General features: G+C 31.5%; 1 protein-coding gene across 10 annotated transcripts in view; it reads right to left on the reverse strand.

The window, feature by feature from the left end:
- Positions 1-4429: 4429 nt before the first annotated feature.
- LOC128221201 (pyruvate kinase PKM-like) overlaps positions 4430-25873 on the reverse strand; it is a 73724-nt gene continuing 52280 nt past the window's right edge. For 9 of the 10 annotated variants that reach the window (XM_052929690.1, XM_052929688.1, XM_052929687.1 and 6 more), the window contains 3 exons: positions 19149-19262; positions 14904-15017; positions 4430-9746 (listed from right to left, as the gene is read on the reverse strand). In XM_052929690.1, the coding sequence (XP_052785650.1) occupies positions 9538-9746; positions 14904-15017; positions 19149-19262 (437 nt within the window). In that variant the 3' untranslated portion in view covers positions 4430-9537. The remainder of the gene's footprint in view (positions 9747-14903; positions 15018-19148; positions 19263-25873) is intronic. The other variant, XM_052929685.1, reaches the window with a different exon arrangement.

Consider the following 25873-nt stretch of genomic DNA (forward strand, 5'->3'; position numbering starts at 1 on the left):
TGCCTAATGCATGACAAGACACGTAACTCTGGCTTTCATCGCCAAGTTATCCCCCTTAGTGACCAACTCAGATGAATTCATAGGAGCGTTTACATCTATTGGCAGTTCTCTTGTTTGAAATATAACAATTAAAACTATACAGAAATTAATTATATTTTTTACATGTACATTTGTTTAAAATGAAACTCTGTGTTAATGTAAACATTTTTATAGAAATGAACACTAGACCAAGCATTTGTTACATTATGCCAACGTCAGTGGTTTAAGATAATGTTTTTTGCTTGTAACACATTTTCTTAGTGTTAAGAAAATGAATTAACATTTGGCCGATGGTTCAGTGTTTTGTTAAAGTTAACAACTTTATTAATGACATCTTTGTTAACTTTAAACATGAAGTAGTGAATGATGTTCTCAGATGTAAAGCTGAAACACCGGTCTTAAATTTTATTAGAAATACAGCAGAAAACTGGTTTATCAATTTTACTTCCAGAGCAGTAATGATTTTTGAATGTTGACAATGATGGTGCAAATATTGCCATCTATGCATTTACGGTTGAAGATGGTTTTTATAAAAAATGCTCTTTTTTTTTTTTCAAAATATGAATTTTTGTGGGTGTGTAAAATTATTATTTTAATGAAATATTGTACATATGCCTTTCTCCTCTTCTGAGTGCCATTTTAATCAGAACTCTTCATGGAATGAAAAGTGGAAACAGGCTACTTGACACTAAATTTTTATTGCAAATTAGGCCACAATTAATAATTATTTTTCTGGTGTTTCATGACCCATGCACAAAAATATCAAACAATGTTCAAGTTTTTTTAGTCTCTTCAGTCATTACTCCCAATTATTTCAAGGTTTTAAGTGACATATGGAGTTTCATCTATGAAATAATAGAAGAGTTATAGTTACTTCCCTTTGCTGTAATTTCGCCACTCATGAAAATGATTTTCTATATCACTTGTGAAATAAAATATGATCTTACACTGAAATCAACAAATATCATCTATTTATTATTTAATTTTTGTTTTTCATTATGGAATTAAAGGGTTTGTAACTAAACAAATAAATAAAATCTACCTACCCACATCACAAAATGTGGGTAGAAAATGCCAAACTAATTATTAATTGTGGCCTTTAGCGGTGTTCTTGTTTCTACTTGACATGACAATTCCAACCAATTGTTTTTTACATGCCGCAAGGGTTACATGCAATACTGATATAACTGCTAAAACATTAATGTCAAGATAGTTAGAGCAATTATATTGTGTGAACCCTCATCATGTTTATATAGCTATGCATTATTTTGTAAATAAATGTCATCTTTTAAATATTCCTTGAATGTATATTAATATTATGTTCTATTTTTTGTTTTGAATAAACCTGCCTGTAAACTATGTTGTTAGCACCGGTAATCTCTGAATCTGGAGATTGTACGACTCACAGCACTTAAGAACTTAGTCCTTACATGTGACAGTCAGTGAGCATGTGTCCCAGGTCGTGCTCAAATCTGACCAATCAATGTCGACATGTGAGTTATGTTCTAATCTGACTGAGCTTTGTTGTCATGTGTTTAAAGTTCTGTTATAAACTGACCAATCACTGTTGGCATGTGTTCAAAGTTATGTTCTAACCGACCAATCACTGTTTACATGTGTTCAAGGTTGTGTTTTAGTTCTGTCCTAATCTGATCAATCTCTGTTGACATGTATTTAAAGTTCTGTTCTAATCTGACCAATCACTGTTGGCATGTATTTAAAGTTCTGTTCTAATCTGACCAATCACTGTTGACATGTATTTAAAGTTCTGTTCTAATCTGACCAATCACTGTTGGCATGTATTTAAAGTTCTGTTCTAATCTGACCAATCACTGTTGGCATGTGTTTAAAGTTATGTTCTAATCTGACCAATCACTGTTGGCATGTGTTCAAAGTTATGTTCTAACCGACCAATCACTGTTTACATGTGTTCAAGGTTGTGTTTTAGTTCTGTCCTAATCTGACCAATCACTGTTGGCATGTGTTTAAAGTTCTGTTCTAATCTGACCAATCACTGTTGACATGTATTTAAAGTTCTGTTCTAATCTGACCAATCACTGTTGACATGTATTTAAAGTTCTGTTCTAATCTGACCAATCACTGTTGACATGTATTTAAAGTTCTGTTCTAATCTGACCAATCACTGTTGACATGTATTTAAAGTTCTGTTCTAATCTGACCAATCACTGTTGACATGTATTTAAAGTTCTGTTCTAATCTGACCAATCACTGTTGGCATGTGTTTAAAGTTCTGTTCTAATCTGACCAATCACTGTTGACATGTATTTAAAGTTCTGTTCTAATCTGACCAATCACTGTTGACATGTATTTAAAGTTCTGTTCTTATCTGACCAATCACTGTTGACATGTATTTAAAGTTCTGTTCTAATCTGACCAATCACTGTTGACATGTATTTAAAGTTCTGTTCTAATCTGACCAATCACTGTTGACATGTATTTAAAGTTCTGTTCTAATCTGACCAATCACTGTTGACATGTATTTAAGTTCTGTTCTAATCTGACCAATCACAGTTGACCTGTATTTAAAGTTCTGTTCTAATCTGACCAATCACTGTTGACATGTGTTTAAAGTTCTGTTCTAATCTTACCAATCACTATTGACATGTGTTTAAAGTTCTGTTCTAATCTGACCAATCACTGTTGACACGTGTTTAAAGTTCTGTTCTAATCTTACCAATCACTGTTGACACGTGTTTAAAGTTCTGTTCTAATTTGACCAATCACTGTTGACACGTGTTTAAAGTTCTGTTCTAATTTGACCAATCACTGTTAAATGTGTTCAAGGTTATATTCTAAACTGACCAATCACTGTTTACATGTGATTAAAGTTCTGTTCTAAACTAACCAACTCCTGTTTACATGTGTTCAAAGTTCTGTTCTAATCTGACCAATCACTGATGAGATGTGTTCAATTTTCTATTCAAAAACTGACCAATAGTCTGTGAATGTGTGTTCAACTGAAGTTGGGTTCAAATCTTTCGTTTACATAATTTTACCCAAAAAAAAACAACAAGCTAGCTACAATGATAGTTAAACATGTTCTAGAATCAGCTGTTTGAACAAAGCATCAATGATGTTAATTCTTTTTTAACTTCATATCCATTTTATCCAAATGTCCAACGTTAATTATGTTTAATATGTAGTAGACTCAGACATCAGAATAAGAATGCGATTGAAAGGATAACTGTGATGTTGTCTGCATAAACGAGTCATGTTTAAGTATTCACGTTAATAAAAAAATAAATCTTGGCCAAAAGATAGGATAACAAAACAACCTTTAAACAGTGTATAGAATTAAAGGAACTTTATCAAAAATGTGTAAAAATCTGTGCACAATGAGGCACAGAACCTTGTAAACATGAAACGTCATGTTTTCATCCAAATGACTCTTGCTGACGATGTCTCTTATTACACTTTTCTTAGGAATCAACCAATCGCAAGTTGTCAATCAAACAATCCGTTGACTAATGATGGTCCAGTGCTTCAGCATGGCCTAAATAGCAGGGTAGGGCACCCCGCTACCCTTTTCCAGCACCCTACTGTCTGTTTACCACACCCATCTGTGACTAAAGTCAATTTTCAGAACTAGGTATGTATTTTGACACTCAAGTAAAGAAAACAGCTAAGGTATTCATAACAAACTATTAGTAAGAAAGTAGTTACAATGCATACACAATATAAATTGCACACTGGCCATTGCATGTGCTTCATAAAGGTTTAATAATTAATGTTCATCAAAAGTGCCCTAGCTGACCAAGCACCCTACCCTTTTCAAATCCTGGCTGGAGCATGGATAAAATGATCATATTTTAAAGATAAACAAGAGATGTTTATGCATGGACCGAAATGACAGCTGATTTGTCATGAACATTAGATGCCTTTGGGCAGTTTTAGGACTATGACCATTCAAAGTGCGAGGATAGTAGGTGCAGTTTTAAATCATGTTTAGATGACGACTGATATTTGCAGATAAAAATGTATCCCTTCAGCAGCAGGAAATAAGCAAATATGATGATTTTAATGATGAATGAGTTATGACCTTTGACTCTATGGCCTCTAAATCCATAGGAATCATGAACTGGTCACACGAAACCTATGTGTCAAGTTTGAGAGCCAAGGGTGCAGACATTGTCAAGTTATCACACAGACAAGTTTTTTTGTGTTCAAGGTCATTGTGACCTTGACCTTTGACCCGGTTTTAACTGCTCTTTGATGGGGGGGGGGGGGGGAGCATAATCAGAGCAAAAATAGTTGCATTATCTAATGAACTAATTGAATAACCTCGCCAAATGATATTGACAAGTTGCAGTAATTGCTTTGGCAATTCAGGTCAGCTACAATAGGAGCATAATAATAATAAAACAGCAGAAAAAATCAACTTTTATTGTCGTAACTACAGTGTTTTAAAAAATCCAATCTTGATAAATTCACTCAAATTAAATACCACCATTATTACCATATAAGACACCAAGCACAAATATTTCAGGCAAGTACAATAACAGTAACACAAATATTAGCTTAAAGTTAGTTCATGTATAGTTTCTTTCCACAAGCTATATAGTTTCTATCCATAAACAATGTAGTTTCTATCCAAAAACTATATGGTTTCTATCAATAAAGTATATAGTTTCTATCCAAAAACTATATGGTTTCTTATCCAAAAACTATTTGAGTATGTTTCAAACATACACTTGGCTTAATGGAAAAGAATACTATTGATTTGAAGTTTCATTCTTGAATCATGATCATGTAGACAAAGAAATAAATAGTTAAATGCAAACTCAATGTTATTTTTGCTGATCCAGCTGCCTCAGACTACAATATAATGCCTCATTCTTTAAAGTAAGCCATCCATCATTTAAGGATGCAAAAAATAAGTCGGTTCATTCGAGATTATTTCTATGATTCACTGATAATGATTTTCCATTATACAGTTACTGTTAAGACCAATATTGACAGCAAGTGCACTTCTTGTGCACTCTTAGTTCACCAGAAGTGCACTTTGTAGTGCACTAGGGTAAGACAAGGGAAATACTGAATTTAATGGAGACAAGGGGCTGACCAGATAAGGCTTCTTCAGTCTATAATAAATGCTATATTTACAGTGAAACTTAGAATGATGTGTGTAGTTTCAACTGATGTTTTAATGTTAATTAATATATAGAGAATAATTATAACCGATTTGGACCTTTCATGTAAATAATAACTTACGTATTATTTTTGCATTGATCACATTTCTGAACAACACCATAATAACGCTACTATTATGATATGATATATTTTTGTAACTTTAAAATGAAACTTTTATCAGAAGCAATTGTTTGTACTAATGGTGGATGGTTTACCTTAAATAACACATTCTTATTTCTACCTGAATACAAATTGGTTCTATAGCTAGTTGTATTGTAACGTTGTACCACGGAGCATGAGCAGGGTCTTTATTCAAAAAGGCTCTTAGTGAAATTTTCCAGCTTGCTGAAACATTGCTGTTTGGCTAAGCTTAATTTCAATAGATTTTAATAGCAATGTTTATTTAAAAAAATAAAATAAAGAAGAAAAAGGGCTAAAATAATAGATGCTTATGTATAAATTTGATGAAAATTAGAGGGTATCTAAAATATTTGTAGCCAAAAATCAAAGAATTTTCATTAGGAGTAAAAGAAAAAGGTTATAAATGGTTACATCCCCAAAATTACTAGGAAGGGCAGGTAGGGATTGCTTTGATTTTATTTTATTTTCAAATATACTTCTTTATGATGAAATTATATTATTAGCCTTTTTGTTATTGTTTTTAAAAAAAATATTAGTGTCAGAAACTTTTATACGTAGGGTCAGGTTACCCGAAACAAACTTCTATTTTTAAGGCCTAAATTGAAAATGCTCAGTAGAAAGTTTTATAAACAACAGTGTCCCCAGGAGAACAGGAGTTTACACAAATAAGACTAAAGGAAATGCACCAAAATAATGTACCGTAAACAAGCACAGAGTGAAAAATCATCTTAACCTGGTAAAAAGTGAATTGTATAACAATATGACAAAACCCCAAGACAAAGTTACAACATCTGTTGTTATGTTAAGAAACCATTCTTAAACATTGGATTTTTTTAAATCAATACCAAATATAACTTAAAACAATGCCCATATTTCCCAAAACATTTCAAATATCTTTTTTCATTTTTCAAAATTACATTTTCCGAACAAACAAAAAGTTTATCATGGAGGATGTTTAAAATGATGTTCTTTCTTAAAATCATAAAACAGGTTACTGTAGTTATAAGGGACTCAAATATTTCCAAGACCATAAGTTTATTACTTTCAATAATTATTGCATTTAATAATATGATATAACTGTTTTCAACAAAGTAAATAAACAAGTGTTGCACCACTAGCAAAAAGAGTCAGATCTGTCTGATGGCTTAATTTTAATATTATTAATATTTTTGCATTTGATAAAATTAATATCAAAAACATATATTAAGTATGAGTATATATGTTGATAAAACATGAAATGAGGTTGTTCATTAAATACTGTTTAGATTTTTTTTACTCGTTTAATTATCTCCCTCTATATATATACATATATATATATATACACACACAAGGCATGGAAATAATTGATAAATAAATGTATACTTTTTTCTACTTTCAATATTTAACAAAAATCTTACTTTAAAAAGTTATATTAACTTTATTTATTTCAAAGAAAAGGTTAAACAAGATATTCACAGAAAATTATCAACGAGCAAATTCTAAAACTCATCTGTTTTTTTCTTCCTTTCGTTTTAAAAACAATACATAAGCTAAAATATTTATATAAAAGAGTGTTTAAAAACACACACCAAAAAACATAATTATTGATTATTAAAACTGGCAAAAATCAATCATAAGACGAGGAAAAAATAAATACAGTAATCAAATAAAAACCATATATAATAAGCACTTCAAATGCTAAAACAACAGGATATTATAAGAGAATAAAACAATGAATTAAACATGGCACATGAATGATATCAGACAATATGAAGAAGTTTCTTGATCCTTTACGCTCACTTAAAAATACAAAGTAAAACTTAAGTTCAATTCTAACATTGTTTAACAATGTTGCTGTTGGGGAGTGAGCCTAGCTAATTTATGGGTCAAATACCTTAAAAACTGCAAGAAAAAAAAAATGAGGACTACATGTATTAGAGTAAAACATTTTACAACAAGAGTTGAAAATATATATGGGCATATTTATAGCAATCGTTGATACATTTTAGTGTGGAGTTGAGTTAAAATTGGTGAAATTCGTTGGGTGATGTACAATGATATGCGAACATTCAGCGCTTCAAGAACAGTCATGTGTACTAACTGTAAATTATGCATTTCAAAGGGCAACAATTATAAAATATTTGAAGTGAAATTTTTACAAACCAATCTTCACACCCACCCTGTGAATTGAGTTAAAAACCCATCAGATTTTATTTTAAACTATACATATTTGCTTTTATTGTTAATTTAACCCTTTCCCAAAAAAACCCATACTTTTCTTGTCAAAAATAGTGCCTATTATTTCAAATCAATTGTAGTTTCTGTTATTATGTGTCAAAAGTAGTGCCTAATTTTACTTAAAACAATGCTTTTAAAACAAGATACGCGTTTAAACACCTTAATATATAACAAAACTTCTATGTTTGACAGAAAAATACAAACCAGTTAGGTGAAAAGGATATATAATTGAAAAATACAGTTAAACTGAAGTATATATTTTCAATATATGTACACAATCTCAATTACATCAACATAAAACAAATCTAAATAAAACTACAAGAACAATTATCTAACCAAGGGGAATAACTTAAGAAATGTTGTAGTCGGAGTAATGGGGAATTGTTACAAATTTGCCCATTGTTACTGTAAACTTAAGAGTTAAAACATTCTCATGTTAAAATGAGCCAAAATGGGTCTTATTCTTAAGTTTTGAGTAAGTATTTCTAGCTACCATATTAAATATGTTTGACACAAAAAATGAAATGTTTATATAATATACCTTAAAAGTACCCCTGACCTATAAAACACATCAAGCGATTGGACAAAGTTCTTTATTTAGTAAGTAGATACTTTGTAGCTATATTTCTTTCTAACTGATAATCTGCTTTTCAAGGTTTACATCTTTTGGCATTTTTTTAATACATCAACTATTAAGTTTTTAAAGCTATGCCGAAATTGCAGACAAAGGCAAGGACAGCGTCAATGATAACAGTATGGCCATGACAATAAATATATATCAATTGTTTTCTGTCTCCAAACAAATCCTTACAAGTCTAAAAACAAAATTATTTCCATGAAAAACTTTTTCAACAATTATATAGCAAGATAAAAGTATTTAGCCTGCTAGAAAGGTAGATTGATTAAGATTGGTATAAATAATACATACAATGTATATTTACAAAAAAGCAATCATGGATGGTTTGTAACGCAAGGCTTATATTTACAAAATCAAGGTGGCTGTTTCAAATACAGATCTAAGTCGATTTCAGTATTTAATTGAAATCATGTTTGTGCCATAGTTTTGTTATTTTGCTACATACATGTATTTTTGTGATTTGAACTTAAGCCAACTTTGAAAATCAACACATTAAGTTGAGGAATTGGAAAAACAAACTATTGCTGTTGTGATGTTTTTACAGATTTTAGGTAATTGAAGTTCTTGATTGAAACAGCCCCCTGTTCAAAATGTATCTGCCATTTGATGTTTGTTCATAAAAAATTAAGTAAAATAGATCAATTAAACAAAGCCTCACCTTAGTGCAATAACTCAATAACTGTTCATAGAAATAGAAGCAGATAGCGAGTTCTTGCACTAAGGTGATTATTTAATTTATTTTTAATTTATTTTTAATTTAAAAACCAACTCTTGCCGTCATATAATCTATGAATGGATCCGTTCAATTATTCACTCATGTCAACATTTAGCTTCATGTCATAGAAATAATTATTCTAACATTATAAACATTACAAAACTGTACACTTCTTGAAAATATATGCAGACTTTTGCTATGAATTCTCAGTAGAATTATTGTGAAAAATCTAAAAAAAAACACCTTACAAAATTTGCAACACAAGACTTAAGCCAAACATCATTATGACCTTAACATTGAACCGCCAAGCAAACCACATTATAAGCCATAACAATATTGAAGAAAATTATAATACACTTAATTATCAACAAGCATCTTAAGTAACTTAAAATTATAGAATCCAGAATCACTAAATCTTAAAGAATCTTCAGTAATCTTTAGTCACTAAATCATAAGGAAACTTCAGTCACTAAATCAAACTGAATCTTCAGTAAATTTTCAGTCTCTAAATCGTAAAGAATCCTCAGTCACTTAATCTTAAAAAATCTTAATAAAATAGATTTTCTATGATTAATATTTTAAGATCCTAAATCACCAAATCTCGAGTCACTAAACTAAATCTGGAGTCACTAAATTCTTAGAAGAATTTTATATCGTCCCCACTTCCTCCAGTGCTTCCTAGACTCTGAATGCTGGGAACCGAAAATTCAGTGTTGCCACTCTCCATACGGTTAAAGCTGGGAACTGAGGTGATTCCAGTTATGGGGGCGAGGAGAGAGGAACCTCTGGGATCAACTGCGGTGACCACACGCATCGTGTTGGTAGATCCGCTTCCAGGCTTCCAACCTGAAAGGAAAGAGACACACATTGGTAAGGGTTTAAGTGTGAATTATCTACAACTAAATTTTTATATCATTTATACTACATGTAACTTCTTTTGGCTGTACTTTGACAAAATATGACTTATAATATCTGACTCTCAAGTCCGCTTCTTGAGTAAAAATACAGTTCTTAATGTGGCTATCTTGAGAGGCCATGAAAAAGAACCCCTAATGGGGCTAAACACAACCTTATGGGTCAAAATATACCCATTTACCATTTGACCGATGTCACCCTTAATTTATCATGATCTATAGAGGCACAATTTCGGTTCATGCAAACATGTTTTTAATTTTAATGCACTGCTATGATCAAAACAAAAAAGCCATATGATTTGTGTACAGATATAAAATATTAAGAGTTTATAGATGTTCTTCTTATTTCATTTTTGTATCAACTTATACTAAGCCCCTTTATTATACTTAACACCAAAGTCACTACATTTCTAAAATAGGTTCACCATCTTTACAATTCCCATTAGGCAGTCGTGTTAATAGATATGAGAAATTAGTAGGGAGCTGTGGTTAAAAAAATATTCACTGTGTTTGTGTGTTGAGCGGGGTGGGGGCGGGGGGCGGTTGGCCGGGGGAGGGGGGAGAGGGGACTTGTTTGAATATGATGTTCATGTTGTTAATCAATAATAAAGGGAGATTATGAAGATAATTTGCCATTGTTAGATAGGCTGTTGATCTGAATTGGGAGATAATTTCAATAGAAATGCATGTTTGAAAATAAATTTTAATTTAGGAAATTATGTAAATAGTGGTTTCCTTGTTATCGTCTTAAATAGAGAGTGTATTGTTAAGAGCAATTTTGAATAGGGAGTTTATTTATTGCTCAGGGCTATTTTGAATAGGGAATGTTTTCATTGTAATAAGAGCAATTTTGAATAGGGGTCAATTTATTCTTATGAGCAATTTTTGAATAGGGAGTTTATTTATTTTTAAGAGCAATTTTGAATAAGAAGATTTATTTACTTTTAAGAGCAATTTTGAATAGGGAGTTTTATGTATTGTTAAGAGCAATTCTGATAAGGGAGTTTATCTATTGTTGGGAGCAATTTTAAAATAAGGAGTTGATTCATTGTTAAGACCAATATTGAATAGGGAGTTTATTCATTGTTAAGAGCAATTTTGAAAAGCGAGTTAATCTTTTTTAGAGCTAATTTGAATAGGAAGTTTGTCTATTGTTAAGAGCAATTTTAAATAGGGAGTTTATTAATTGTTAAGAGCAATATACTGAATGGGGAGTTTCTTTGAATAGGGAGTTTATAGTTACTTAGAAAGTTAATGGTAAAACCTGACTTGGGAGAATAAGTTAAGAGCAAGTTTAAATATGGATGTTCACATTTAAAAGGAATGCATTTTTTTAAAAGAGCAAAATTAAGGAGGGAGTTCACTTGAATAGGGAAATCCTCTCAGAAGCTTTCTGAACAGATATATTCTCTAAAATCCCTCAAACAGTGTTGTGTCAATGGTTACAGGGATGGAACAGACCTGGGCCAGTAATCATATACTAAACATATTCAGTCATTCCTAAAAAAAATGTAGTCAAATAAAAGAAAAATACTAGTGATTTTAAAGATCATACAAGAATGTACATCACATACAATTAATGGAAATAAAGTATGTAGATATTATTTAGTTAGTAAATTACATACAATTAATGAAAATAAAGTATTTAGATAATTTTAAATTATGAAATCATATGACAAGTGAGATATTTGACCTATGAATATGACTTAAGATAGGAAATGACTTAAGATGAGGGTTTTTAATACCAACCCCTAAATATCCAAAGCCTGATTCCAAAGGAATTCAGGTCCAAAGACGCATGCCAGCTTGGGTTGTTTTCAAAAGGAAATTATGTCTTTATCAGAGTACTTTTTATTATTTTTTTATGCAAATGACCAGCAAAAGCCACCAATAAAATTAAAGCTCTGAATTCTGACATGTTTCATGCATTCCTAATTTCAGGATTAATCCTGACAAGTATCATGCATTCCTGAATTCAGGATTAATCCTGACATGTATCATGCATTCCTGAATTCAGGATTAATCCTGACATTTATCATGCATTCCTCAATTCAGGATTAATCCTGACATTTATCATGCATTCCTGAAATCTGACATTTATCATGCATTCCTGAATTCAGGATTAATCATAACATTTATCATACATTCCTTATTTTAGAATTAATACAAACATTTATCATGAATTTATTTGGACATCTTGAAAAATGATTATTGTAAAAGAGAAATAAAAAAACGTTAACATAAAAACACACATGATAACAAATTTAAGAATGACATTAATATGCACTTTGAATTATATATTTTAAACACTGCTTGATAACAGAACGATTTCAATCTAAACCTTACCATTGTTGAGTCTAGCTATTTAAAGCCGCACTCTCACAGATTGATTGTTTTGACAACTTCTCCTATTTTTTTGGTCTTGGAATGAGCCAATTTTTGCTTAAATGTCAAGAAATCAGTGATATAAGACTGCTGACCAAAGAGCAGATCACGTTTTTCATACTTATGTTCCAAAATTGATGAATGATGGCTATAGCTTTACTATTATGCTCTAAGAAGAATGAAAATTTTGGCAGTTTTCCAAAAAATTGAGATATGTTCTATTGTGAGTGATCTTTTATGACTGAATTGATGACATTGATGTCAAAATCAGCTGATTCTGAGACAAAAGAACAAAACAGGTTAAAACTGTCAATCTGTGAGAGTGCAGCTTTAATACAAGATTAGAAGATGTGCACACAGACAAACAGAGAGATATAGACAAATAGATGTGCAAATAGGCCCAAAAAAATAAAATGGTTTAGTTAGGGTTACATCCTTTTTAAAAATAGGTAGGGGGGGGGGGGGGGGGGGGGGGTAGGCTTTTTTTTTTTTTTTTTTTTTTAATAGGCTTTATATAAGGTTTTTGACATCATTGGAGAATGGTGTTAAAGTTTATTTCTGTATAAAGCTTTAAAGGTTTTAAACTTCTTATTAAAACACCCACATTTTGTAAAAAAAAAATTACCAACTGACTATAAAAAATGGTAGGGTCGGCGCCTATTTTGAAGGTAGGGTCAGGTAACCCGTACCAAATGTGTTTTTTTCTAGGCTGAGACAAATAGACAAATTAACCTTCAACAACATATGATGGAAGGATACTTAAATTACTGTATTTGCAAAAAGGTTGAAACAAAGATTTGCAAGGAAGTGTTCACAGGCAGACAGAATGGTTATGGCAATGACAGCTTACTTATAATAGTAATAATAAAAAAAATGTCTTTCATGTGTTCCCAGGTCGGATAGAAAATCAGACCTGAGGTCACCTGTGTTGCCAGGTAATGAGGCTTGCCGGAAATGCCTATCCAGAGTGTTAAAGAATATCCGGAGTCTAGAAAAAACTATGTCAAAGATGAGTTTTTGTCCTGAATGAAGCCATGCAAAAAACATTAAGAAAATGAAATATACATTAGAAGATTAAATGTATCTTACAGTCATTGAAGTTGTCTTTTAGTTTTGGATGAACAAGCTGAATTCATATACAACTGCTTGGCATTACATTTTTTAACAAGCCCTGCTGTTTAAAACCCAGAATTTGAGCAAGCCAGGAAAGCATTTTACCAGTGCAGGGCGTGCGGGCTTGCGCTTATTTCGATCACTGATCTTAAATCAAATACTTCACTTGACAGGTCATTTTTAAAAAAAAAAAATGGTGAATGATAGGGTTAATTTAACAACCGTTAAAAGAAAAGAACCAGCTCAATACTATAAGTTACAGGGTAATTAGTAGGTGACCAGATATGGGATATATAGGGCAAAGAAAACCATATTGGTGTAGAAAAAATTGTTTCCTGCGACCCAAATATCCCATATCGGGTCACCTCCTAACCTTGTAACATATATATCACGTCAATGACCTGTTTACATGATCAACTTATGCAAAATGTTTTATTTTTTTTATTTGGACTCGGGAAATAGATGCCATTTTGGAACGGTATAATTTACTGACCCGGCCAATATGGAAATATATAGAGCCACCGAATGACCATTTTTCCGGACCAATGGCATTGCGTCCTTCATGTTAGCGGCGTGATATATTGACATCATAATATTGTATTTAAAAACTTTCTACATTGCCAAGACAGAAATATCAGTAAATGATTATTATTCTTTATAATTCATATAAAAAACAAAACATGCTCTATCTACTACACTCATTAATTTTTACTGATTTATGAAAATTTAACAAACGGTGCAGAAGTGTACCACAGAACCATTTATTTAAAGCTGCGTTTTCACAGATTAACCATTTTATTAGTTTATTTTTTGCCCTGGAATGAGGCATTTTTTGCGTAAATGTTTGGAAACCACTGATATAAGACTGCCGACAAAAGATCACCATTTTATCAAATTTACACTTGTATATTGATGTTTTATAGCTAAAGTGTTACTTAAATGAAACTTTCGACAGTTTTCTAAACTAAATGGATCTAATCTGAGTTATCTTGTATCACTGAATTGCAGGCATTGATACAAAAATTACCTGAATATGAGACTTTTTTTTTTTAATTTAATCTGTGAGAGTGCAGCTTTAATGGCAAAAAATGACTATTTACCATAATTGCAATTTAGATTGTACAAATGCTAACACATGACTCAACCAGCATAATTTTACAGAATGGGCATTAATTTGACCATTATTATTTTTGTATATGGCACTTCACATAATTACATAAGGCAATAATTGAATTTAATCACTATTTTAATATAAAAATAAAATGTTATCATTCATAGAAATTGCAAGAGAAATGTAACAGAATACCATATTAAATCACATTTGCAATAATTATAACGTAATATGCAGAATGCAATTAATATCTAAGTTTTAATGGAAATCCCAAGAAAAAAATACTAAATTCAATAATGAACAGAATTTTGAAAAAAAGGTTACAAAATGTGACGAATAATGAAAAATTCAATAAAAGAGGTTACTAAATGCAAAAATTAATAGAAAATGATGATGACTAATGATAAGCTAATTATGCTGATGAGAAAGCACCGAATACACAAAATAGCATTACGATCGGAGGACAATAGAACAACTTACTGGACCAGTCGATAGTTTCTAATTTACTGGGGTGTGCAATTGGCTTTAGTCCAGCGTAAAGGCCCTTAGTTTTAGGAGATTCATTGAAAAATGGTAACGCTTTATCTTCATGTCCTATGGAAAGAAAGAAACGATGGCTCCATTATAGGTATGTGTACGTGAATTGCTTATGTCCCCCATAAAGGCCATATGTTTCAGGACTTCCATCGAACAACAGCGCCCAGTAGCAGATGCAAACACACATCTGTGGTTGTTTTTCCGTAAAAAAAGGTGGTTAAATCTCTTATTATTACCCTGGAATGTTTCTGGGCTAAGCAAGTCATAACAGACATTGGGCTGATTGTTCAGAACTTTGTATAAGTTAACAACAGTGTTAACATTTTCATTGTTAACTTTCAAGTCTTGCTCTGTAAGTTTAATGAACACACCTTTGATCTGCAGTTTCTCTAACACGTTATGAGACAACTGTTTCAGCTGAACTTTATTTTATTTGACTGAGTTTGCACATCATCTAACGTTTCACCTTTTCAAGTTAACAACGATCTCGTTTATCAAGTTGTTAACTTTAACTAAGTTCTCACCAATTGGCCCAATGACTCTTGCATCTTTTGTATCATTTGAATTCTTGAATGCATGACCAAGATTAAAGATTTTTCACTGCATCGACACCAAGGCTATGACAGATTACCTGACCTTAAAAGACGAGCAAAAAAGGTCACGCTAAGTATCTCCAAGCCCTTATAATGGGTAGAATATGAAATACAGCTCAGTTTTCAAACAAAACAATTCAATATTTCTGTAAAGAACAAGCAAATTTGCAGGGATAATGATGAGCCATTTGAACCGACCCCTTTTGAAATGCTAACAATAAACTGGACGGGATTTGGAAAGCTTATGGAAATACTAACAGATCAAATTATAATGAAGGTCTGTACACTACATGGATAAATTTTATTTTCAGCTTGATACAATCATTGAGTACATGTGAATTAAATAAATGTACATTATCATTGAATCACTGAGAAACATCATTGAATTAATGTGAATTATCATTGAATTAATGTGAATAAACATTGAATTAATGTGAATTATCATTGAATAAATGTGAATTAAATGAATTTGCATTATCATCGAATTAATATGAATTAATGCTAATTATTATGATATACATATTTTAAATAAGTTATTTATCATTAAATCAATTCAAATTATTGTTAAATTAATGCAAATTATCATTGAATTAATGTGAACTCATAATCATTGTGTATACATGTTTTGAATAAAATCGATTTATCATTGAATTGATGTGAATAATCATTGAACAAATGTATCACATAAATGTGAGTTTATCATTGAATTAATATAAATAATATTATGTGACTAATCAATGAATAAATATTAATTTTTAATTAAAATTTGTGAATTATTATTCAATAAATATATTGAATAAAACTTTATTTTTGGATTGTCAACACTCAGAGAGGTAAAAATGGAGTTTCAATCATTTCAGGAGATAATAGGCCAAAAAAATGTTTTGGTAATTAAGGGTTTACATCTTGTCCAGAAACAGGTAGGGTAGGTAGTTTTTTTGTTGTTTTTCATTTCTTTCATTAGGCTATAATTTATGTAAGAATGTTATTGTCATCATTGGGGAATCTTTACATAAAGCTTTCAAGGTTTATAAACTACAAAAAAAAAAAAACATTATTTTTTAATTAACATGGCAAAGCTGAGACTAGTATAATATATATATATATATATATATATATGCTATTTTATAGCTATAAAGCAGTACTCATATAATTTTGAAGCTATATATTAAGAAAGAAATCTAGAAAACATTTCAAACAACGAAGCTGATGCTGATGTTCTAATCATGGTCAATAAAATAAATTCACAAAAAAATAACAAATTAGCAGAATTAGTTCATATGGAAATAAAACATATGAAATTGAGGTCCCAAGTGAGCAGTTGGACTGGCCAAAATGTCTCACGAAATATCACGATATTCTGTTTGAAATAAAAACTGAAAATTTATAGTATGGTAATAAATTAAACTGAAAATTTAAATTACGGTAATAAATAAAACTGAAAATTTATATTACGGTAATAAATTAAAATGAAAATTTATATTATGGTAATAAATTAAACTGAAAATTTATATTACGGTAATAAATAAAAAAATTATATTTATATAATCCTTTCACTTTCCTTTTTGATAACCAATAAATAGCAGATATCAGTATTCATTCATCCTTGTCAGCATCACATTTTCTGTATGTTGCCGTTTTGAGTATAATCATGATGTAATCATATGACCATACCAATTGTAAAGTTATAAAGCAAGGACAGACAATCACTTCGTTTTGAGACAAAACAACACACCAACAAGCAAACAGAAAAAAAACAGGGTAGAAAATATCGAATAAATAAATTCAGAAATAAAACAAAATATCTGTTAATGGTCTTACAATAAAAAACCTTCAGATTAGTCATGTTAAAATATTTACAATATACTTATATTTCCCATAATATTTTGTCATCATTGGAAATGGTTTCACATGTAAAGAAAGATTATTTAAAAATTATCCTGAAAAGAAATATTACAACGATTGCAAAATTCCATTTCTAATTTCAGTTGAAATTAAAAACAAAAATAAGGGCTACTGTAGCTTTATCATATTTTTCAGTCATTTATTTTACTCTTTTTTTATAGTTAATAAACCATAATCAATGATCATCAATACCATTCCAAATCTCCCAAAATAACATGGATCAACAGGCATCAAAATTTGAAATAAAGGCCAATGGAATGTTAAAATAAAAGTGGACATTTAATATCTTAAGTTCAACCCCTTTTAGGTATTAGAGGATCCTTTACCAATCATAAAAACATTTATGCTGCACATTATCAAAAGATTCTACTTTAAATGTACTGTGAAATCATTAATGTTCGTGGGCATGAAATTTCGTGGTTTGCCGAAAAAAACCAATTTCGTGGGTACTTGAATTCGTGGATTTTCATTTTTGAAAAAAATAAATAATCAAAGATGCGATCGTCCTAGATCGTCTGCATAATATCCACGCGCTGGCCCGTGATTTCTGTCTTCTACGTCACTCGGTTTATGACACTCGCTAATGTGGTACGACATGCCAATTAGTGCATATACCCATGTCACTTATCGATTTAATTGGAAATAAAGGTAATAAAAGAGGATGTACCCTGATCATAAATACAGATAGGGGAAGCCATTGAATGCCAATTAAGAATTTTGCAAACTGTGAAAACACCGAAAAGGTGCGTATATTGTCACGTTCGGTGCTTAGTAACCTTCAATGTACTAGTAATCGATTAATTATTTCATTAAATAAAAAAAATCGAGTACAGACACTCATCACGCACATCTTGTAAACTTGGAGATTTTCATTAACAGCACACGTTTAAACACCTGCTTATAACTGTCATTTGCTGCATAAAACACATTTAATTGATTTGGTTCATTATTTGTTAAAGGCAGTTATAATATATTAACAGAACAATGATCGTAAAATATACAGTGAGACAGGTTTTAACACTGTATACTGCGACCTCTGTAAATAATATACTAGAGTATGTACGTAACAAGGCAATTGAAAAAGTGAATAAAGGATTTATATTTCGTGGGATCTTGAATTCGTGGATCACCCAACCCACGAAAACCACGAACATTAATGCCCCACGAACATTAATGATTTCACAGTATTAAGTTCTTTATTCTCAACTGAACTCCACTCAACTCAACTCACTTTATTGCATTTCACATCATATTAGTCATTTTTTTATAGCAAATATCAAGTATGAAAAGACATGAATTTATTCTTTAATATTTAATTTTCACCATTTCCTCAAAGTGTATAAATACCTACGCAAATATGATAAAAATTATATTAATTCTGGAACACTTCCATATACACAGTAGTTTTTTCCGATTTATTATTTAGCAAAGGTTGATATTTCATAAGGTAATGGATGTGATTTTGTAAAATTATATTTAACAAAATAAACACCAGCTCAAAATTATTGCATTATGGACAGTAAATGAGGTCATCTACCGCCCCCCAAACCACCCTCCCCACTCCCAAAGAACAAACACAACAGAAACCTCATTTCTGATGAGCCCTCTGGCATATTTAAAATCAAACAACTCGCAAACTGAAAGCGGTCTACATTTAAGCCAATATAATTGAACTGCAGGCTAATCTTACCAGTCACAATAACAATGGGGTCCTTGACTTTGACAAACCCACGGTCCATCCCGACTTGTATTCCCTTGTAGATACGCCTATCTACATCGACAGTCCATTCATTCATAACTCCATCTGAAACAAACAAATAAAAATATTTAACCAGATAGTTCTGAGCTTACACTTTGGGGGAGATAAGCTTATATTCTTCTTATGGTCAAGCTTACCATTAAGTTAAGCTTACATTTTTACACAATTACATTAATGAAGCTTACCCTCGTAATAATTAAGCTTTTGATTTTGAGATATAAGCTTACACTTCCAAGAGTCAAGCTCACAATATTAGGAGTAACTGTTAAGCTTACACTTACACCATTAGGAGTTAACCTTAAGATGAACAAGTTTACATAGTTGAAAAAAGTTGATTCTGGGAGTTGAATGTTTTAACATGATGGGCAAAATACTGCATAGAAAACAAAGCATACATTAATTTATTTTTATTAAGTAACAAAAATAACTATAATCTTTAAATAACTCATGAGCATGTCAGATGTGAAAAGCTGGATGAGTAAATAACACTTAGTCAAGTTTCATAAGTGATACAAATTGTGTTTCAAAATGTGAAATTAGCTGACACATGACAGATAACAGATTATATTGGGAGTATAAGAAATAAGATGTTTATGTGCAGCAAATTGGGAATTAGCTGAAACATAATAAATTCAAAATATGTTAATTGAATTGCAAATGGTTTCAACTGGAACAGTTAACAATCTGTAAACAGAACAACAATTTGTTAGTGTAATACTCAATATGTTCCCTACTTATCAATTCCCATACTTCACATCCATAAGAAATATATTTCACCTCTTTTGGCAACCAATAACTTATTAATAGGGATATTTTATATTTTTATAAGAGTTCTTACCAAATCATGTATTTTCTTATGATCCTGCTAGGAAAATAATAGTTCTAAAGATAATGTAGATTATGTTAAATCTAATATGGTTGCATGCATTGGTAAGTATGGACATATTTGGAACTTTTCAAAAACAAACATAAACCTATACAATGAAATCATTTAAAGATGTGAGAAAATCATTTCTTTCATGTTGAATAACTTTGATATTAATAATTTATGTATACAATATGTTTGAGGTCAGACTCTTTATTATACATGATAAAAAAATGTACTGTAATTCTTAAAGGTTATGATGAACCATTTACTTTCATTGTAGATTAAAAACTTTTCCAGGGTATATTATTTACATTCTATAAAATTACTTTGCTGTTGTAAGAATAGATGTTCCTCACTTTATCAAATGATTTCAACACAGTAAAACTCTTATACTTACAGGAAACATTTTGTTATAAAAATCATTATCTTTGCGCAAACTGCCCATCGAATTCCTTATTCGCTTATATGCAATATTGTGCAGTATTTGCCATAAGCAATGCAACATATCATGAGGCTAATTTGATCAATTATTTTTATGATTTCCATTTATTTAAAAGGAAGAAAAGGATGACAGCAAAACAATTTTATTTCTAATATTTGTAATAACACAAGTATGAGCAGAATTTTAGTTTCCTAAACAAAATAGCATTGAAGGACAAAAATGAGAGTCACCAAGTATATTCTTAAAACACATCTCAAAAAGCAATAATCACAATTTCAAAAATTCATTCTGAAGAAAAAAATGAGCACTTACATGCATGTATATAAATCATTAGTATAATATAATTGGTGCCTTATTATCACAGAAGCTATTAATGATTTTATCTCTTTACTATACTTGTACTGTTATTTTTATAAATATGAAGTAAATAAATATGCTTAAACTAATGAGTTTCATGCAAAGATAATTTGACTACATTTAAATGCCAAAAACATATATTATTATACAAAAAATAATAATTATTTCTTAGTTTCACGTGACTGAAGCTTAATTGTTCAAGATTTAATAATCATCATGCAAAATATTTCCACTTATATTCTTATTTTTATTGTAAATTATCTCTCATCATTCCTGATCTTTTCACTAATCAAATTAATTTCAACTTCAGTTAAAATAATTGTAGCCTAGTCCAATGATTGTTTGTCTTTACAATACATTTAAATTTCTTAGCCTAAAAGTGCCAGTCTATGCCTAAGCTTGATTACTTACAGGTATATAAGTCGATATAGTCAACTTTAGTCAGTCACATTCAAACGCCTCAATAATTGACTACAGCCTTAGTAATTTCACATCTTAATCATTATAGTCCTTATTACGATACATTTTTTTAAAGCCTGAAAGTGCCACAGTCTATTCCTTAGCTTAGTCACTTACAGAACTTGTTATAAGTCGATATAGTCAAATTTCATCACATTCAAACACTTCAATCATCGACTACAGTCTTAATGATTTCACATCTTAATCATTATAGCCCTTAATGATCGGGGTCCCTAAAATTGGCCCCTCATCTTTCTCTGGTACAGTGATAAGCCTCATTGTGTTGGTGTATCCCGACCCAGATTGCCATCCTGTTACTATGACGAGGGGATCCCCCTCTGCTAGGAATCCCCGCAGGCGGCCAACGGCAATACATTTGTAGATCCTCTTATCCATGTCTTCTGACCAGGACTCCATTCTGGGTTCTATTTATAGAAATGGGGGAATCCCAAATGGATTATACATATTTGGTCTACAACTAGAATGTAAATACAGTTTTAGATGCTCTTTTCTATGTCTTCTGACCAGGACTCCATTCTGGGTTCTATTTATAGAAATGGGGGAGTCTCAAATGGATTATACATATTTGGTCTATAAACAGAATGTAAATACTATATTTATATATAGTCCAGAATTCACATAACTGGGTTTTCCCATGCCGCTACAAATGAAAGGTGAATTTTAAGCTATTGAAATTCATTTAACAGTCCAATGACTATTTTGTTTCCAAAGTAGTTATACATCTTCATTCTATAAATAGCAACATAAACTAGAGCTGTCACAGGAATGACGAATACCCCCAAATGCCGCCTGGACACAGGAATGGCAAACCATTCCTTTGAAAAGAGGCCATAACTCCAAGGTTACTGCACACTGCATCTTCTTTTATCATGCATGTAATGTTTTATTTAAATCTGTTGAGTAATTTAGAAGTTACACTGCTGACAAGAAAAACTAGCCTTTCATGAGTTATCGTCCGGAAACCGTTTTTCTATTTTTAGTAACAGTGACCTTGACCTTGGCCCCACCAGCCCCAATATCGAACCTGACCTGTATCTTCTGATGTTACACCTGTGTACCAAAAATTGTTCAAATCTGTCTAGCCTTTCATGAGTTATCTTCCGGAAACCGTTTTTCTATTTTTAGTAACAGTGACCTTGACCTTGGCCCCACCAGCCCCAATATCGAACTTGACCTGTATCTTCTGATGTTACACCTGTGTACCAAAAATTGTGCAAATCTGTCAAGCCTTTCATGATTTATCGTCCAGAAACCGTTTTTCTATTTTTAGTAACAGTGACCTTGACTTTGGCCCCACCAGCCCCAATATCGATCATGACCTGTATCTTCTGATGTTACACCTGTGTACCAAAAAATTTTCAAATCTGTCTAGCCTTTAATGAGTTATCGTCCGGAAACCATGAAAACCGACAGACCGACCGACAGACAGACCGACCGACAAGCTCACTCCTATATACCCCCTCAAACTTCGTTTGTGGGGGTATAATAAATTGTAGATCCTCTGGTTCTATTTATAGAAATGGGGTTAGCTGGCATGATGTATAATAAGTCTATAATATGAATATTATCAAATTATGCAAATGTAGACTCTCTTCTTCATATCTTCTGAAAAGGTGTCTGTTCTGGGTTCTATCTAAAGAATCTAGAAAATCTTCCATAAGTACATCGTCAGCAACCACGGTACTTTCTTCTGTTACTCTTCATACATATGGTAGGAAAACATAAGTATAAGTGTCTGTGCATATTTCCCACTGGTTCCTTGCCGAACCAATGAAACTGCCTCATTTAATATTTATGATGACGAGACATTACTTGCCAAATTGCCAAAGGTACACAACTTAGCATAGCACAGTGGGGTATTGGGTGTATCCAATAATGAAATTACCGGTAGCCATAATTTGTACTGTTATTTAAAGGGGCTAGACACCAGATGGTCCCAAAATCGTAAAAATGCATTATTTCCACAAAACAATCCATGAATTGTCAACACGAGCAAGTATGAGGCTGATAATACATTGTTGTACATGATTAAAAGAATATTTTGTCGCCGTCTCCCCTGAGTAACCCATTAAAGAATAGCCTTTCTTTTCTTTTTCATGGTTTCCTAGTTTATAGTGTTTATAATTAGCATGAGAAGGTCACATAATTAGTACAGATTCATAATGAGACGCTATTTTTAAATTAACTGGGATCTATGTGGTAGACAAACAAAGTAAATTTAAAAATAGAAAAAAACACACAAAAACTGCATAAGATGCATGTGTTGTTAGCGATGTGATACATCAGTAAGTAAGATTCAATGTGTTGTATAAAACGATATGAATTTTATGTAAGTTTTTGACAAATTTCTATCTTGCTTGCAATAGTATAATCTGGTGTCTTGTCCCTTTAACTATAGATCCACTTTTGGGTACATGCTCATGAAAGGAAAAAACCAAGCCTGACCCTGCAGGGCATGTTTCACACTCCTAAAACAGCTTAAAGCTGCACTTTCACATATTGACTGTTTTGACAACTTTTTTTTTATTTCTGCCTTGGAATGTTACGTAAATGTCCGGAAACCAGAGATATAAGACTGCTGACAAAAGATCAGATCACAGTTTTTCATATTTACCTTTGAAAATTGATGTTTTATGGCTAAAAGCGTTACTAATACTTAATGAAGAATGTGTCTTTCGGCATTTTTTCCAAACAACTAAGATCTGTTTTATAATGAATTATCTTATATCACTGAATTGAAGGCATTGATGCCAAAATCAGATGATTCTGAGACAAAAAAAATAAAACGGAAGTCTAAACTGCCTAACTGTGAGAGAGCAGCTTTAAACACAACAAAGGAGATTTAAAACAATCAATATAACATATGGGTTTATCACAATTAAAGAGCATTCCTATGAACAGAAATACAACATATTTAATCCTAAAAGGTTAGGTACTATTTCAATCAATTAGAAGGTATGGCTGCGGCAAACAAGCAAATATGTAGCAGATAATGGACTATGGCATTTTATTGAAGATAATATGCATCAATTCTCCACAAAACATTAATAAAGTTATTGTCTGTGCGCCAGAAATCTTATTAAGTTCTTGACAATTTTCCCAAATCCAATTTAAGCTAATATTACAAATTTGCAATTCATATTTTGAAAATGAAATAATATTTTACCTCCTTTTTCTCACTCCCCTACCCCCACCACCCCACCACCACCACCTGTAAATTTTCTTTCCTAGCATATTATCAACTATAAAATTACATAACTACTGCACCATGCTTAGTACCAATGTCTTTTGAGCCTTTAGAGCTAAGTCCTAGGTGGGCATAAAAATAAGAAACAAGCGGAGTTACTCCCCTTTGTAGTCAAAATGCCATTTGCTTGTTAAAATTGCCATTATATGAGAATATGTCATTGCATAGAAACAGATCATATGCAAGCCTTTCAAAGGAAATGTACAATGCACAAATAAATAAATTATACAGGATCAAAACCGTTGCATTTATGTTTCTGAACAGAAGACATTCTCTTTTTATAAATAATTGTGACACATTCGAAACTATCAGACATTTTTGCTACAAAGAGGGTTAGTATGATTCAAAAGGGGAAATAATTCTCACCATTAGCTATTTATATAAATTTTGATTCAAACATAAACAGTCAAGAAAAATCAAAAAATGCAAAACACACTATTGATTGAAAATAATGGTGCAAAACAAAATAAAGTTGTGCTATCGCATAATTGGTAAGCATATCTATAATATCCATGATAAAACTATATTTAGCATGATTAAATACCAAAAAGTTACTACCATAATGGCTGGTAATCCCCAGCACTAGGGAAATCCCCAAAGTTTTACCCTTGAGTCAAAGTATTTCCTTCCAGTATAAACATAATGAATTCCTCATTAAGGAGGATCACTCATACAGCTGCCTTCAAACAACCAAGGCCTTCTAAAGCTATCTCCTATTACATTAAATTTAGCATCAGGGAATCTCCAAAGTATTCCCCAAACCAACAATTGATGGGGAAAACCCCTTAATTAAATTTGACACTAGGGAATCCCTAAAGTATTTCCCTAACCAACAATGGATTGGAAAACCACTAAAATTAAATCTAGCATTAAGGAGTCCCTTAAGTATTTCCCTAATGAACAATGGATGGGGAAACCCCCAAAAATTAAATCTATCATTAGGGAATCCCTTTAGTATTTTACCTTACCAACAATGGATGGGGAAAACCCCTAAAATTAAATCCACCACTAGAGAGTCCCTTAAGTATTTCCCCCCCCAAAACTGGATGGGGAAAAACACCTCAAACGAATTTGGCTATATTTAATACAGCACAAGACAGTCCCCCAAGTATTTCTCTAACCAACATAATGCATTGGGAAAAAACTTAAATGTGCTATTGTAAGTCTAGCACTAGGGAAAAAGAATAAAAATAAATTGGTATTCCCTAACCAACATTATGGATGGGGAAACCACCTCAAAATAAATGGGTTATTTCAAATCT

Source organism: Mya arenaria, chromosome 16 (genome assembly GCF_026914265.1).
Source record: "Mya arenaria isolate MELC-2E11 chromosome 16, ASM2691426v1".
NCBI classification, from domain to species: Eukaryota; Metazoa; Mollusca; class Bivalvia; order Myida; family Myidae; genus Mya; species Mya arenaria.